This window comes from Brienomyrus brachyistius, chromosome 7, assembly GCF_023856365.1.
Source record: "Brienomyrus brachyistius isolate T26 chromosome 7, BBRACH_0.4, whole genome shotgun sequence".
Taxonomy (NCBI): Eukaryota; Metazoa; Chordata; class Actinopteri; order Osteoglossiformes; family Mormyridae; genus Brienomyrus; species Brienomyrus brachyistius.
In genome coordinates this window covers 15,361,397-15,378,140 of record NC_064539.1, presented here as the reverse complement: position 1 = coordinate 15,378,140, position 16,744 = coordinate 15,361,397, and the positions used below count along the sequence as shown (strand labels likewise).

The 16,744-nt window shown below is 41.4% G+C and overlaps 2 protein-coding genes and 1 long non-coding RNA gene across 4 annotated transcripts; 1 reads left to right on the top strand and 2 right to left on the bottom strand.

Moving 5' to 3' along the window:
- Positions 1 to 735: 735 nt before the first annotated feature.
- LOC125745744 (divergent protein kinase domain 1B-like) lies at positions 736 to 11,139 on the top strand. Its single transcript, XM_049018903.1, has 5 exons — positions 736 to 1,522; positions 5,624 to 5,755; positions 7,681 to 7,788; positions 8,175 to 8,351; positions 8,560 to 11,139. The coding sequence occupies exons 1-5, from the start codon at positions 1,460 to 1,462 to the stop codon at positions 9,370 to 9,372; spliced, it is 1,293 nt and encodes a 430-aa protein (XP_048874860.1). The 5' UTR covers positions 736 to 1,459; the 3' UTR covers positions 9,373 to 11,139.
- Positions 7,417 to 16,622, bottom strand: LOC125745740 (piggyBac transposable element-derived protein 4-like). Of its 2 annotated transcripts, XR_007398737.1 has the most exons (2): positions 12,521 to 16,622; positions 7,417 to 8,360 (listed from the first exon to the last, which is right to left on the bottom strand). XR_007398737.1 is itself a non-coding variant. In XM_049018898.1 (1 exon), the coding sequence occupies exon 1, from the start codon at positions 16,255 to 16,257 to the stop codon at positions 14,536 to 14,538; it is 1,722 nt and encodes a 573-aa protein (XP_048874855.1). In that variant the 5' UTR covers positions 16,258 to 16,622; the 3' UTR covers positions 12,153 to 14,535. The 2 variants fall into 2 exon arrangements, 1 of the variants encoding a protein (XP_048874855.1); XM_049018898.1 differs by lacking the exon at positions 7,417 to 8,360 and having other exon boundaries at positions 12,153 to 16,622.
- Positions 12,153 to 16,721, bottom strand: LOC125745752 (uncharacterized). Its single transcript, XR_007398738.1, has 2 exons — positions 16,619 to 16,721; positions 12,153 to 12,574 (listed from the first exon to the last, which is right to left on the bottom strand). It is a non-coding gene; the product is annotated as an uncharacterized LOC125745752 (long non-coding RNA).
- Between the last annotated feature and the right edge of the window lie 23 nt (positions 16,722 to 16,744).

The window sequence follows — 16,744 nt, the reverse complement described above, 5'->3', positions numbered from 1 at the left end:
GGGGAAAGTTGTTCTCATTTCAACACTGATCACATATTCACAGATCATTGCAGTCACATGGCAAATCAGTGGTCACGGGAAATGCACATCTATTCCACTTAAATCTCTGCCATTGTCTTTATTTCAGACAGAATGCTTTCTCTTTCCAATTGCTTGAAAATTACCAACCAACATTTCAAAATGAAAACCACTGCAAACTGCATGTATGAGTTTATTTAGGGACATTATTATTATTATTATACTGTCAGAAAGCAAATGCAGTAGGAATATATATACACACACAGCGTTAAATAAAAAATGACAAAGTTGCTCTCCATACAAAATGGTTCTGAAAACACATTAGGAAAAATGGACTAAATGGATTTTGCTGCATATGAGCAGCTGTGATGTGTTCAGCTGAGTCTGTAAACACTGACACAGTTTAAACAGCCTCGTTATATTATGCTCCAGTTCAGTGAGGCAGGAGAAATTAACATTCTAATCTGGCTACTGAAGCACCAGACAGACAGACATAAATATATAGCAACAGAATGAGACACTAGTTAGTAATGAGGGATAAAATTGTATTTCACTCTTTGTTTGAATGAATTGCTGCCAAGGTGGATCTTCAAAGGCGATCAGTTAACAAGGGTAAGGCAGAAGGTTAGCTTCCTGTTACTTGTACAATGAAGTCCAGCCTGTTGTGAAAGTTCAGGCTTTGTATTTCTCCTCACATTGAGAGCCTGGATTGGGCAGGGGCATACTGGCAGAAAAAAATTCTTACTCATACGCAATTAGTAGGACAGGAGGATTCTTCCGCCGGAATTGCCAAGGGGTTAAATGTCGGTGGACTAAAATCCCTTCCCCTTTAATTAAAGATTGCCCCCAGTCTCTGCATCATCGTGGTTTGTGCCATCTGGGGGCTGTTGTGACCATTGTGGTAGCTATCTCTCTATGCACGGGACCGTACTGTGCATGCATAGCGCCGGAAAGCTTATCGCACATGCTTTAGAGAGCCAGTGTCAACCAGTATGGTTGCAACATTATTCTCTGCAGAGGCATCTGTTCATATTTCGTAACTGTAAAATAATATTTGCATTTCACTTTCGTTGCTACGGGATAAGGAGTTTTTTGTTTCCTTGGGCGTCTATAGCGTATTAAGCTTAAATGCGACTTTTACCAGAGATATAGTGGAGTGCATGCCTTCTGTAGCCGGGTGCCAGGGACTGCTGTCTCCACCACCCGCTGAAATGTCTGCTTGACATGATGCTTTTCGTGTTTTCCGCCGGGTTAAGACGACTTTAAATTTGTATTCCTGGACGCATTTAGGTCAGCGCCTTGAATGAATTGGGTTACGGCAGTAAAAGATTGTGTGCGAGGGCAGCTTGTCGAGGCGTGACTCCTGAGCAACAAGGGCAGGACGTATGATGCGCCAGGCATCCGCATCTCCGAGCGCTTCGCGTGTCCGGGACCACATACAATGACCAGTGTGCGGAGACTGGTGCATCTGGTGCTTTTCTGCCCCTTGTCCAAAGGCGTACAGGTAAGAACCTTTATATTTAATCCCAATGTCTTATCACACGTCAATCGTTTTCACAAAACTACAACACACCAAGCTATTGGTCATTTAATGTAGTTTAAAAAAACAAACAAAAAAACTAAACATTAAATAGCACTGTAGCTGCAGATTAAGTATTATTATGATGACTGACGAAAGTCCGTCACTCTGAGTTTACCCATCTAAACAGATTGGGTTGAGTTGTTTTCTCTCTACAGATATGAAATCCCACATAATTAATTAAGTTGGCGTGACTCACTTCACTGTTGCGTCCTTTGCCTATGGCAAAATGAAAATGATATAACATTTGAATCTATAAACAATAAAATAAGATTTTACTCAATTAACTCACTGTAAGCTGGGCTATTCTAAAAGCACTCATTGTTAACACTAAACAGAACAGCGCAATAGAGATCTCTTTTGATCTCTTCTTATGTCCGATCCTTATGATCAAGGTGCAAGCTGGCAATCTGGATTGCAGTTTCAAAGTTTTCAGTAAGTGTGATGTTTGAATCACATCAGAAGTCTCAGCTCATTTGAATGATTTTGTGGTGCTGTTCGGTTCATTTGAATGCCATATTTGAATATGTTTTGCACATGGGCAATTTCGTTGTTCAGCCCCATTTGGCCATGATAGCTCTAGCAGGCAGAATCAGATGCTGTCATCATTTTTTGTATGTGTATCATATTTATTAGGAATGATCTTTGTCCTTAGTTAGTACCCTGCTTGAAGGAAACCCCCTGTTTCTCAGCTTTCACAATAACGAAGTTCAGGAAAATCTCTTACCTTCGGAGTTTGAATTTAAAGTTTGAAAAATAACACACATGCACATCAGAACCATCAAGTTTTTGTTTATATTAAAGCAGGCCCACAAAACCAGCACGTTAATCCCTGCAATTTCTCAAAAAACCTTAACGTGTTAAACATAATGCAATTTAATTGCAAATCTTTTTTTCTTCCATAAATACAATGTATGCAGGCATGCATAACTGATAGCCCCAAAGTCATGTTTGTGATCAGGATGAGGAAGCAGAAACCTATTTACCTTGATTCAATGGATGCAATAGACGCCTTAAATGGAGCTCTTGTAAATCTCTGGATAAAGTTGACTGTACGTGCTGTAGTGATGAACTGTCTTATCACTGCAGTACCACAAGCTTCAGATATCACTGAATGCAAGGCACACATTTGCTACCGATGTCAGCCTGAAGACTGGTCAAACTGGAAAAGCCGTACTTGAGGAAGACCGGAGAAGAGGTTCCATTCATAAGGCGACTTTGGCTAATGTAACAAATGCTGTCACTAAATGGAGAGTAGTAGACTAGTGTCCTATTAACATTGTTGAAGATGCAGAACTCAAATAATTCACATGGCCAGGAAAGACCCATCAACAAACCCTCTTAAGATGTACAGAATCAATGACTTGTACAGTGTTGAAAAGACATAAAGCTGAACAGTTAGCACAAGAATCCGCTGTTGCTTTGACTAGAGGTCACTGGATATTAATAAGCAAGCACAGCCATGTGAGTCTAAGGGCTTGATTTCATCAACAGGCGCCTCCTGCCATTCGCTAGAACGTCATGCATTGCATAGAAAGCAATGTTTGATGTTCCCACTGGTGCACTGTGTTGCAGTGCATTTTGAAAACACACTGCTGCACGCATTTCTCTGCTCTGCTTTATAAATGCATAAAAGGCACCACAGAGGTACCCTGAGCAAGGTCCCGCCCCCAAAGACACTGCCCCCCCGGGCGCTGAATTAGCTGCCCCCTGCTATGTCACATTGTCACATATGGGTTAAATGCAGAGAACACATTTCGTTGTTGTGCACTGTGTGCTGTGGTGTGTCAACAATGACAGTTAATCAAAAAATTCGAATTCTAAAACATCCCCCAATTGATGTCAAGAGGCTTGGATGCCTCAGCAATGGACTAACTGAAAAGCCTAGATGTGCTGGATATGACATGCAACAGGCCCCAAACATCTACAAGCAACGCCTTGAAAGGGAGCAGTTTGATTATTCTCATGTTATTTTGCATTTTAGAACTGTACATGTGTTCATACGCTATAACTGTTTCCAGTCGCAATAGAGAAGCTGGGGATGTATTCAGCAAAGGTCTGCTTCAGTTGACATTATTTAAGAGAATCACATTGATCGACATCTGACATTTTTCAGCTTGTGTTAATGTTTTACTTATAGTAGCACTTATTAAATGTGCAGTTCATCAGGAGTATAAATATGAATTGATTGGCAGGACAACTGTACAGTGACGTTAACCACCAAATGTTTGTATCTGCTTCTTGAAGATGTTTGAGCTTTGGCCAAGGATTATAAGAAAGTAGAGGTACGTCAATTCCCCAACTGATGTTTTCCAAATCCATACAGAAATATCTGTTTTTACCACATGTGTTTTTTTTAGTGATATCCACAGGAGTTCAGTAGTACCTGGTCCAATTGGTATCTGAGATCCTGAGACAGATGATACTACATTTACTGTAATGCTGTTATTCATCATAATCATGTAGTCTTATGGGTCTTAATGTAAATACATGCTAATAAGATGACAGGTCAGAAATATGCCTGATGCATAAAAGGTTTTATATGTTTTATGGGATCAGCACCCGCTGATGTTAGTCTGAGTAGATTTTGTCTACTTCTAGCGTTCTATATACGTCGTTGGCCTACCATTACTACTGTCAGTACAGCGGCTGCTTATGAATGCTCACTTTCTTCAAAATTAATTACAAGAAAGGTCATGGAACTGTGATTTCTTCAGGATCACATTACGCTGTGCTAGCTGGGAGTCAGGTAACACAAGGTTACCGCTGGGCGGAAAAATGAATCGCTTGTATCAGTGTTGGGATCAGTCCATGCTGTCCTGTTTCCCGGTTCCCTGCTTTTGGCTGTCATGCGCCATTTCCTAGAGTCTTTAGTGTTTGTTAAGTGTTTACGACCCTCACCTGTTCCTTTAATTAATTGTTCCTACCTGTCTCTGGTTTAGCCCATGTTCTTTATCAAAGTTCTCACCCCTCTGGGACCAGGGTTCGAGTCTCCCCTATGGCCCCATATATGTGGAGTTTGCATGTTCTCCCGGTGTCATCATGGGGTTTCCTCTGGGTTCTCCGGTTTCCCCCCACAGTCCCAAAACACGCTGAGGTTAATTGGAGTCACCAAACTGCCCGTAGGTATGCGTGCGTACAGTGAATTATGCAGTGAATATTGAGTGTGTCCCGTGATGGGTTGGTGCGCATAGACTCTTGGTGCTAAACAGGACAAGTAGTTACAGAAAAATAAGTGGATGGGCTTCTGAAATATATGAATGGACTGGATGTCTCAACATTTAAACCCAGAGGAGCATCCCAGCCTCTGCATTACTAAATGGACAGGTTATTTCATCACTTTCACCTCAAGCTCAGAGCTGATATGGAGCCACACAGATAAAGATCACATCCATACGAAAGGCTTAGCCTTTACCTCACTTTAATGCGGATTGTAAGCTGAAGCGCTGGGCGGAGGACAGCACACCTCTTTTGCATCTAATCATATGAAGTAGCTTCCACAAACATTCTCTATATTATTTCGCAGTATTATAATATGACCAATAAAAACAGTTTCTGTACTTTTTTTAAATGTGCAGAAAACCCAAGTAGCACTGCTGATAATTGACATTTGAGAATAGCGTGTGATATTAGAATATTCAAATATAAATAATAAACATTTGCACAAGTACAAGTACACTGGAATGCTTTTCTTCGCCAAACGCATCTTGCTCTCCATACCTTGGGGGGGGGGGGGGGTCCACAGCACAGGGTTAGCTAACATGCAGTGCCCCTGGAGCTGGGGGGTCAGGGCCTTGCTTGAGGGCCCACGGACATGTTCTGTCAGGGCCAGTGTTCTAACGATCACAGGTACAGAGACTTTACTGTGTAAGAATCAATGGAAAAGTTTTACTCCCATACTTTGGCAAGGGCAGAAGTGTCTCTTTTCTATTGTTTTAATTAAACTAAACCAGCGTTTCTTCGTTGACGATGCCTCTGTAGCTCAATCTTAACTCTGGACTCCTGCGTTTTGACTCTCCCCTGCAGGGTCGTCTCCCAGTCAAGGTGAAGTACCTGTTCCTGGCCTGGCTGGCCATCCTGGTGGGCAGCTGGGTCACCTACATGCACTACTCCACTTACTCCGAGCTCTGCCGTGGACACATCTGCCACGCCATCATCGTGAGTGGCCGCCATTTCCCATTGCTTTTCCTCATGCCGCCCAAGTTTCAAAGCAACATGTGGCCTTAATGGCTGTTTCCAAAAGGACTAAGGTGTGTGTGTTACATAAATACAGGACTTCAGGATTAATGCAGCCGTTTTTGCTATAATGTGGCAGATTCCTGCAAAGCCACATTATACAAAACGCAGTTAATGAATATTACAGTAAGATCCATACTACATAAATGTATTTTGGCGGATAAACAGCTTTAAGCATTTCTTTTGACTGCCTGAGACTTTTGCAATGTACTGTAGATAATAGCATATTTCATAAAACCTACCAGCTACACATATTGTAAGTTGACATTCATTGCATAATATTTAGAACAACAATTTGATTTGGTTTATTACTTTCACGTTTGCCTTAATTTATCTATGCATAAAACTAATCTATTAAAATACACCATACTCAGTAAAATCAATTGTGTATGGGATCAGCTCAAGTTTCATTTTCAAATCTTATTGTCACGTGTGTTCTGAGGAGTACAGTAAAATTGTTCTAGCATTCAGGTTACCCTACATTAATGTTATGGATTAGGATGGAATCAGATGGAGAGGAGGAATGCAGGCCTTCAAACTCCCCCTAAGATACTCCTTCTGTGGGTGCAGGAAGCAGGACGGCTGTGTCTGTTCATTAGGCCTCCAGCTATGACAATGCATTTGTCAGATGGAAATAAAATCCTCAGAGGTTGGTTATTTTTGTCTTTTTTTGTAGCAGGACAGCTGCAGAACATGGCTTTCATATACTCAGGCTAACGCCACAAGATATCACTAAAGTAAAACAATACTTACAGTCAGTGTGGAAAACGAGATCTTACTTCATAGTGATGGTATAATATAAAATAATTAAATGATGCGCTAAGGGAAAAACTCTCCATGGGGTCTAGTTAAAAATAGTATGTTGTACATTCATACTGGACCTGTGTAATTTTTGGCTGATGCTTTGTATATTTTAGGTTCTCTAACATTAAATATTAAATCTGGTGGACTGTACTCAAATAAACTATACTGAGGAAAGGTACTGCACAGTGGCTGCAGCCTCACAGCTTTCAATGCTTTGACTATGTGCAATTTGCGTGCTCTCTGTTTCTTCAGTCACTTTCATTTGCATTCACAGTGTGTCAGTGTGGCCCGAAATAATCAATAATGCATAATCAATAATGTATCTGACATCAGGGTTAAATAGGAGGCATACATTTTCTGTACTGGGCTGGTTTCCAGATTGATTGATACCTCATTGTTATTCAGACTGTGTTCTGCACTGCTGGCTCTGTACAGTGAAAGGCACACTGGATATTTATGGAATATGACCACATTGCTGAGTTTTTTGTGGCGTCCAAAAAACTGTAGGGTATATACCCAGAGCCTAGTAATTCTTCTGTTCTAAATAGCTTTTCTATGTTTCCTAAAATGCCATAGGTACCAGACATACTTTTCCTTGTGTGTTTTGGATGTGCTGTTCTCATATAACACGGCATCCTCTGCAGGGTGGTCTCCTGCCATGTGCCATATACTGCCTGGAATAGGCGCCAGGCCCCAGTGACCCAGATCAGCATAAGTGATGGGAACATGGGGAGATATTGTAATACACAGTGTACTCACAACCAACTCAAACCAACCCAATGGGGGAGGAGGTTTATTTAATTGGGTTTAAATGGTGGTCATTATCCTCTTCATTACCCAGTGTACAGCTTTGTTGTACAATGACAATAAAGATATTGGTTTAATGATACATGGTACATGGTTTAATTGAATACATTGAAAAACTAGATTTGGGGTTTTCCCAGCACTAATCCCATGTATAATGCTTTTAAGTTTTGGGCGTCTTACTGAGGATATTGGGGGTGACTTGGCTCTGCTTCCTTTGTTCATTCTCTTTGCTCCAGTGTGATCATTACAAGAGGGGCATCATCTCTGGATCATCCTGCAAGCCTCTCTGCGAAAAGCACACTCTGAAACTGCAGCACTGCTTGTCCTCCTCGCCTACTCATCAGGTAGCCCATGGAAGCTTTAATCACAGGCTTTTAAAAATGCATTAGAGACATTAAAAAGAAAAAAATTCGAAATAGGCAAACTAGAATTAATAATAAGACACAGGGCATTAACCACCCACATTCTTGGTAGAGAACTTTACCTACTATCACACCGGGGACTCTAGCTACTAGTTTCATATCCTGGCAATTTGACATGCTTCTCATGGTTACATTCAGTTGTACATCATCACATATTGGAAATCTGTTGCATTAATCCTGATGAGTCAAGGATGTTAAATCTGCATAGTTTGCTTTCCAATCAGCATTCAAATGAACATGAAAATCACTTCAACAAAAACACAAGAGACATGAATTTCATTATTCTCTGGAACGGTATTGTCTTGCAGGTGTACAGTGGAGTTTGGAAGGAGAAGTCAGTGGTTATAAAGTGTGGACTTGAAGATGGCTCAAGGCGGGATGGGAGTCCAGACTCCATGCTTCGACATGAGATGGCCCTCTTCAACAAGCCAAGCAGGGGCACCTCCATGGATGAGTTTCGGGAAATGCTGCAAAATTTCCTCAAGGTTCTGTCCCTTGTCATTTCCACGGGAAATGTAAAAACAAATGTCATTCATTTTATTTCTGATCTTTCAACTAAAACATTCTATTTTCCCTGGAATTTAAAAGTCAAAGGTTTTGCTTTCTGATGCCAGACTTATTTAGTTTGGTGAAATTTAGTGTTAACAGTGTAAATACAGGTTTGATTTCTCAGTCTTCTCATCCATATTGCAGGGAAATCTTGGGGACCATTCCTCACTTGGAACCTTGGTGAGTCGTATCATGGACCTAGCTGATGTCAATGAGGATGGAAAGGTCTCTCTGGCAGAGGCAAAGTCTGTGTGGGCACTGCTGCAAGTCAATGAATTCCTTCTGATGATGGCTTTGCAAGAGAAGGAGCACACCCCGAACCTGCTTGGCTTCTGTGGAGATCTGTATGTCACAGAACAAGTGGGCCACAGTACCCTGTACACGTTGGAGATTCCTCATTACCTGCAGCCACTGGTTCCCACGGTTATAAGTACTACTATAAACCACTGGTTAGCTCCAGCCTGGCCCCGGCGAGCTCGAATTACAATCGGGCTCCTGGAGTTTGTGGAGGAGATCTTCCATGGCTCTTATGGCAGCTTCTTCATGTGTAATGCGAGCCCGCGGCACGTGGGCTATAATGGGAAGTATGATTGCAAGATGGCAGACCTGCGTCACGTGGCGTCTGAGGTGGCAGTACGGAGATTCCTGAAGGGTCGCCACTGCGAGACAAACACAGACTGCACCTATGGCAAGGACTGCACTGCCACCTGCGACAAGCTGGTCAAGCAGTGCAACACTGAGGTGGTGCAACCTAACCTGGCCAAGGTGTGCAGGCTGCTCCAAGACTACCTGCTGTTCGGTTCTCCTTCAGACTTACGAGTGGACCTGGAAAAGCAGCTACGCACCTGTGTGACACTCAGCGGCCTTGCCAGCCAGATGGAGGTCCACCATTCGCTTGTTCTTAACAACCTCAAGACCCTCTTGTGGAAGAAGATCTCTGATACCAAATACTCCTGAGGCTGAAGAAAATAACTACTGGTGCAAGACGACTTATGATGCGGATATTTTTGACACCTTCATATTAACAGCTTTCCTTCATTGAGGAAGCAGGGATTTACCATTAAGATATGGGGCATTGTTTGACTATTAAATTACCAGGGAATACTTCCACACCAAACTTATGCTTGAATTCCACATAACATATGAATATGCAACATACAGGACATAAACAGAGGATGAAAAACAACTGTCAGATCATTTAAAAGTATTATCATTATTCATAGATGACGTCTGTGTTGTTAGTTGGTACAACTCTTTCTCGGGTCTGTGAATGACTTGTCTTGAGTTGTAACACAGGATGTAGTTAGCAAAACAAGGCCACTAGAACCTCAAAATACCCAAGGGCAAAAATTATTTGGTGGATAGGGTGGTGGTGTGGTCTACTGGAAATGGTTGGGGGAAAAAAACGAAAACATTCGTACGTTTATGCGCCTTTTGTGCACAATCTAATTTTGATAAAATTAGTTAAATGCATTTGATGACAAGACTTAAGTAACCAGAAGTATGGGCTATTGTTTTTATGCTACTATAAATAGTGTTTGCTCAAGGTTTCGTAATTATTTGTGTCTTAAGCTTTTTAAAGAACTGCCTAAAAAGAAAGGACTTAAGGTAAAACATCTCTTTTTATAGGAACATTTTTATTCTCAATCCCTGTATTAATGCATTGTGTGGAAGGAAAATTCATGTTGCCACTTGGGATATGAGAAGGTATCACTGCAACTGTTTATGTCTTGTGAAAGACTACCTGTTGGTTTTATTTTTCCAATATTTTATTGTGAAATGCACAAGAAAAATATGTAATTGAAATCCAACAAGTCTGCAGTGTTAGTGGATTTATTCAGTGCATTTCATCGGTGAGAATGACTCGTTTCCACATATAAACAGTAACAGTTTTTAAATCTAAGCCACAAATTCAACTTTAAATCCCATCTCAAAGGAAGAACACTGCAAACGGTATATACTGGTTCACCTAGTTTTAGAAGCAAGTTTTAAAAATGGTCCAGGATCTTGAACACCAAATAAGAAATAAATTTCTGATCCTCTGTGTTCAACTGCACCATGGTACAATAGCTGAAGTGTGTTTCAAGCAAGGGGATCCAAATCCTGGCTTGGGATCTTAGGTACAGATTAACAGGATCAGGTTTCCATTCTAGTTTGCAGCTTGAGCAGGAACTGCAAGTCTAGCAATAATAAGTGAATAAATTCAGTGAAAGCAAAGGGACAAGACAAGTCTACAGGCAGGATTCTCTGCTCGTCACATGGACCACTATTCGCGTGGTACCACTATAAGCGTTTTAGAAATTAATTCATTATAACAAATGTTTTCCTTTAATATCACTCCGTAATTGAGAGGTGGTTTTACACTGTATAAATTTGTCGGCATACTACAGCAGCACTAGTCCTACGCCAGAGCGCCTGGAGAGAAAACACACATGATGGAACCACCATTAAGCGCCACTTATTCATGTCTATTAAACTACCATTAGGCCTTTTTAATATCTTTTGTCCTTGTAGCTACTAAATACACTCATTATTAAAGCCATAAAGTTGTCTGCCTGTCACTTCAGAATATCTATTGAATAATAATGTTTAGGCTAAAATCTAGGCTTATTCTATGTGGACTGATGGTGCCAGTGTATGTTTGTGCGCACTGGGCTTGTTGGGACCAGTGTTACCATCGTAAACTAAAGCCGGAAGGAAAATGGACACTACATAAGAAAATGTGTGAACTGAAATAAAACTATATTTACCAAAAAACGTGTCAGACTTTAATCTGCAAAAAGCTGTGCCACACCACCATCTTTTTAGCTTATTTATTCACAATTTCTCATCTTTTAAAAGGTTTTGTGGTTGCTAAGCTGTCCCTTCACTACCACTTACGTCCTTATCGCTTCCATGATTTACCAAAAAAGTAGCATGTGGCCTGCTCTGGCAACTGAATTAATGAACATGATATGTCGAATTTATACAGATGACCAACTTTTTGGTGTCACAATTAGCACCTCAGTATTTTATGCATACTACCAAATTGCTCATTGAATTGTGGGTTAACATAATGCCCGTATAGTGCCGAAAATCTGGCATCCATTATCTGAAGCCCTGTAACAATTTCATTCCAAATTAAATGGTCTGTTTCATTTTTTGGAAGAACATAATTAAAATTAAAACCGACCAATCTGTAAAAGTTGATAGATTAAGCCACTCAAACAGTCGCTAGTGGCAGCCCTACAACTTTGCATTGCAAATTTCACAGATGTGTGCAACTGACAGATTCAATAGGAACACTAGCAAAATGGCTTAAAACTGAAATGCAAACAAATGATAATTGTACAATTAAGCGGCAGTAATTTAAAAGCATACGGTACTGCATAATAACAATTTGACATCTTGAAATTGCGCTCCCAAATGACGTTCAAGGCACTGTTGGCTCTACAGGACATTTATATGTTAGAAGACTAAAATATTTACATTTCCATATAACAATTTAAAAGATACAAGGCTAATGCAATTACAACATTACATTGTTTTAATGCAACAATAAATACCAAAAACTTATAACTTAGTTTACAATGAGGGGAGTAGTTATTCCCCTGGAAAATTTACACAAGATCTAAGGCATTGGCCAACACTGGTAGAACAACACACACACACAAGCCTGCCCCTAGTGCTGTTGCTTAATCATGGAAGAGGCTGCAAAGCCTTCATCTATTGGGTGCAAAAATGACTCTGGAAACAGCTTTGATTTATACTTTATTAAAACACGGATCAGAATTACAGAATGATTATACAGTAAACATTCAACTAGTACAGGAACATAACCCGAGTTAAGCAGCATCCTACCAAAGATTCTGAAGAGCTCTCCCCCCCCCATATTCAAAACTACACAAGAAATATGCCTGTTTGTGATATTTTCAAAGTGGACATCAGTTCACATCGTACAGATTAGTTACATGGGGCGAATGAGCCGCTTGATTAGTCTAATCATCCATAAATGTAGTTTTATTGTCTTCGTAAATGGGATTTAACTACAGCATAATTGGTCTTCGATTCAAATACCCCACCCAATAACAAGAGAATACTGGGTGGATTTACATGGAGTTCTTACCTCAGGTCCTAGAAAAAGGCAGCAGACTTCAGACATCAAGCCTCATCCCTCCACCTGATAAATAATTTCAGATTAATAGAAGCCTTCCAATGGTCCTGAACATTTTCAACACATTTCAATCTAATCATGCCCCTCATTGGTAGGAAAACGGCATTGTGCAATAGTGCAGCATTCTGCACTCAAAGGATAACATTCAAAAACATCATCTTATCTGCAGGCAGCCTGACCGTTATGTCTTACGCAGAAATCCCACAACTAGCTGTACGGCTACAAGTCATTCTGAGCACCCATAAAATCCTGAGCACTGTCTGTAGTGGCAGCCCCTCGCTCTGCGCCACCTACTGATAGACATCACACCTCGTCGCACTGCGCAGCCTCTGGAGGGCAGTCTAACTGCAAGGTGGTAAAAAGCAACAAACTCGCTATTGCACTGTAAAAAGGGGGGGTCCAAAAACCAGACTCATGGCTGACTGAACATGACATCTAGTGAGAAAACCAAATGACACACTGATAAACAGTCAACATGAAGACTTACGGGGCACCTGGAAACAGATCCAGACTATGTGACTGATCAGGTACTGGCCATATGTGACCAATTCACATCCGATACTTTAGTTTTCGGCAGTCTGTACCAAGACACCTCATAATCCTTAAGTCAATTTGTACAATCAATCGCACAACAGTTTTGTGGCATTGAAGCTGAAACCGCGGAAACTGGAGTATTTCTGCCACTTGGTGTGAGTGCAGTGATCCTGCCTGCTGACATAATGCGCATACCACTGGCAGTAGGTGCACTGCCATTATGCAGAGACAATCAAGCGCATTCCACATAAGAATATTCTAAAAATGTGGTCCCAGTTACTACTTGATCTCTAACAAAACGTCGGAGAATTGTTCCGTAATCCTCTTGGAGTTAGATTAAACTTTCCTTATGGGCAACACTGACGCAAATCAATGGCGCTACTCAAAGACCTATCACTAATGCGTACGAACGTAGCACAGTTACAACAGTATCATCCACATCTCCCACAAGGACCAGTCACTCACTCGGTACCTTTGTCCTGTTAGCTTTCTGTTCCTATCTCATGATAAACGCGCCGGTGCGGACTCGTGCCTTAAATCAGCCACAAAATAATTATTATCCAATGTGTTTCTTATCTCTTGGTTACCTTGTTAGGCTTCCTTATCCATGAAAAGATTGGTTTTGATATTTTTGGTGCGGCTTTCTGGACCTCTTGACAACATACCTCTCGTTTTCAATTAAAAAATAATGGTGAAATAAACCTCAAAAGAATTATATAAACTGAATTGGTCTCATCTTGCCTTGCACGTCTGGGCATGCCTTGCCTAATGAAAAATAATAATCATTTTGTTTAAATAGAGCTTCCTGACCAAGTCAAAAAGCCTTGATGCAGTACACAAATTTCTGTGGTGCTTTTATGCATTTTAAACTTACAAACGGGTTGGTGCCAACCCCAACACGACAGCAAGGTCAATACAAATACAAAATAGCAGAAAAGTAATAATACAAAAAGTAGATTTGCAAGGTCAAACAAACAAATCAGTCAAGCAAATGAAACCAATAGAAATGAAGTGGCAGTTCCAAAAAAAAGTGTGCAAGAACATGCATGTGTACATGTGTGCGGTTAGATGCATGTAGGTGCATTTCTCAGTACGATTGACACGATCATGTGCACTAACATATATCTACTATGTGTCAGCCTCTAATTTTTAAACATTTTGGAAGCTGAGTGTTACGCAAGTCAGTAATTTTATCTTTTCTTAAAGAAATCTATTAAATTTGATGCCTCTGTAAAGGCTGACTGGCACTATTTTGTGATCGGCTCTAGGTTCAGGTGAATCAATCAGCAGCAGTGACAAGCAAAGGTACAAACTGGGTCCTTTTCTTATGAGAGCGAGCCATAACATTAAAACCACCTGCCTAATATTGTGTAGGTCCCATCAAGCTCTGACCCATCAAGGCACAGACTGCACAGGATCTCTGAAGGAATCCTCTAGATGCATGTCGGGCAAAAAGAGACACTTTCAGTGTGTTCTTTACAAAGATATTTTTTGCAGTGGAAGCACAATGTGTTTGTCTTTCTGTCCTTATTGCTAGGGCAGACCTGACACCTCTTCCTTTTAGAATCTGGTGGCCTCAGTGGGGCTGTGCTGGTGGATTTTGAGGAAGGGCTGGCTGAGGAGGATGCCGGCCCTGATGTTCTTCGTCTTGCTGACGGCGCAGAGGGAGTGCTGGGTGAGCTCTGCAGCTGTCTGACTAAGGCCGCGGCGGCTGGGTCTCGGGGCACTCGTTCCCTTCGCTGTATGTGCTCCTTGACAAGAGAATTTCCTAGCTGCTCAAGAAACAGTCTCCGCCTGTGTTTTTTGGTTGAGTTCCACCCTAGGTGGATGTGGGTCCACAACACGAATGCATTGTATGCAGACACATCCAGGATATTATAAAACACAACCATTGGCCATCTCCTGGTCATTCGCTGGCATGTGTAGGTGGCAGTTAGCTTGTCCAGGTTGTCCACGCCTCCTTTGTTTTTATTATAGTCCAGGATAATCATGGGCTTTTTGTCACTTCCTGGTGACACAGCTGCATCTTTGTGAAAAGTGGACATAAGTATCACATTTTGGCTTTTGTTTGGACAATATGAAACAATAGTGGTGGTGTCAGTAAAAGCAAATTTTGAAGAAAGTGGAGCCCTGTCCTTCACCTGCAAAATTTCAGTGGGCAGTTCAGGTTTATGTTTTCTTATTGCACCCACCATGGTAAGTTTCCTCTTGAGAAGCTCTTGCCCAAGGTCATAGCTGGTAAAAAAACTGGCACATGTGATATTGTGACCCTGGAGTCCAGCAGTCATATCGAGCACTACACGTTTTCCTTGGTTCTTAGGGATGCCACCCGCAGGCTTGCCTGTGTAAATCTGTAGATTCCATGCAAAGCTGGTTTTTGCGTCACAGACCGCCCAGATTTTTATACCGTATTTGCCTGGTTTACTGGGCATGTATTGCCGGAAGGGGCATCTTCCACGGAACGGGACAAAACGTTCATCTACTGTCACCTCTGGCCCAGGGTTGAACATCAGCGAAAGGCGCTTGACCCATCTCTCCCAGACATCTCTTATGGGAGCAAGCTTGTCAGATCTTGCTTTAGTGACTTTGTTGTGAAATCTGAGGACTCTCGTTATCATTTGAAAGGTCTTAAGTGACATTGTTGCCCGGAAAATATTTCTGCCTGTCGACGCATCCCAGAGACTTTCAGTGGCCTCATTGCTAGATCTGTATACTCCCAGAAGAAGAAGAACACCGATATAAGCATCCAGCTGTTCCTCATCAATGTCATGCCACATGTCACTGTAGACTTTTTTCCCCTCCAGGTTTGTCATAGCAATGATGACTTTTTTTAGTGACAATGGCATAAACAGGTCAAAACAAGTCTTGATGTCACTTACTCTCGTCACAGCAAACCTTGTGATGCCAGGGGTCTTTCTGATTTTTTCAGCAGCTGTCCTGCCATGTACATCAGGAGGTACTGAGCTCCAACAGATGTTCTCAATTTCGGATTTTACTACTGGAGCAGCTTCAGCACCGGTGACCTTCTCAGACTCATCAGGTGTGTCTATGTCTGATTGATACTCCACAACGTCTTCCTCCTCAGATACCTGCTCATCCATATCACTGTACTGCTCTGTGTCCTCTGCCTCATTTTCAGCTAAGACATGATCCATTTTCACAGGCTGCAAACTGGAGATGTGCACTCTGCAAGTCACCAGCTCTAAACTGAATTGGTCTTATCTTGCCTTGCATGTCAGGGCATGCCTTGCCTTTGGGTGTTTGTTTTGCTTGCCCTCTCAGGGAGAGACAGTGTTAGTGAGCTGACAGTGTGTTTATGATTTCAGTTTGTGTACTAATTGTTGTTTTATAATCTTATTTTATAACTGGGACATGGCCCAAACACCATAGCTGTTATAATCTTGACCAGAGCATGTATAATTTAGTGAAAAATAAATACATTTTGGTTAAATATATGTTCCTGACAAAGTCAAAAAGCCTTGATGCAGTACAAAGATGTAAGTGATGCTTTTATACCTTTTAAACTTAAAAACAGGTCGGTGCCGACCCTAGCAGCACCTACTTATGGTCCAAAACCACGGCAGATTTGATCTTCCCGGCTGGTAAAACTCCGTCTACAATCGGAAGCAGAGAATACATTTA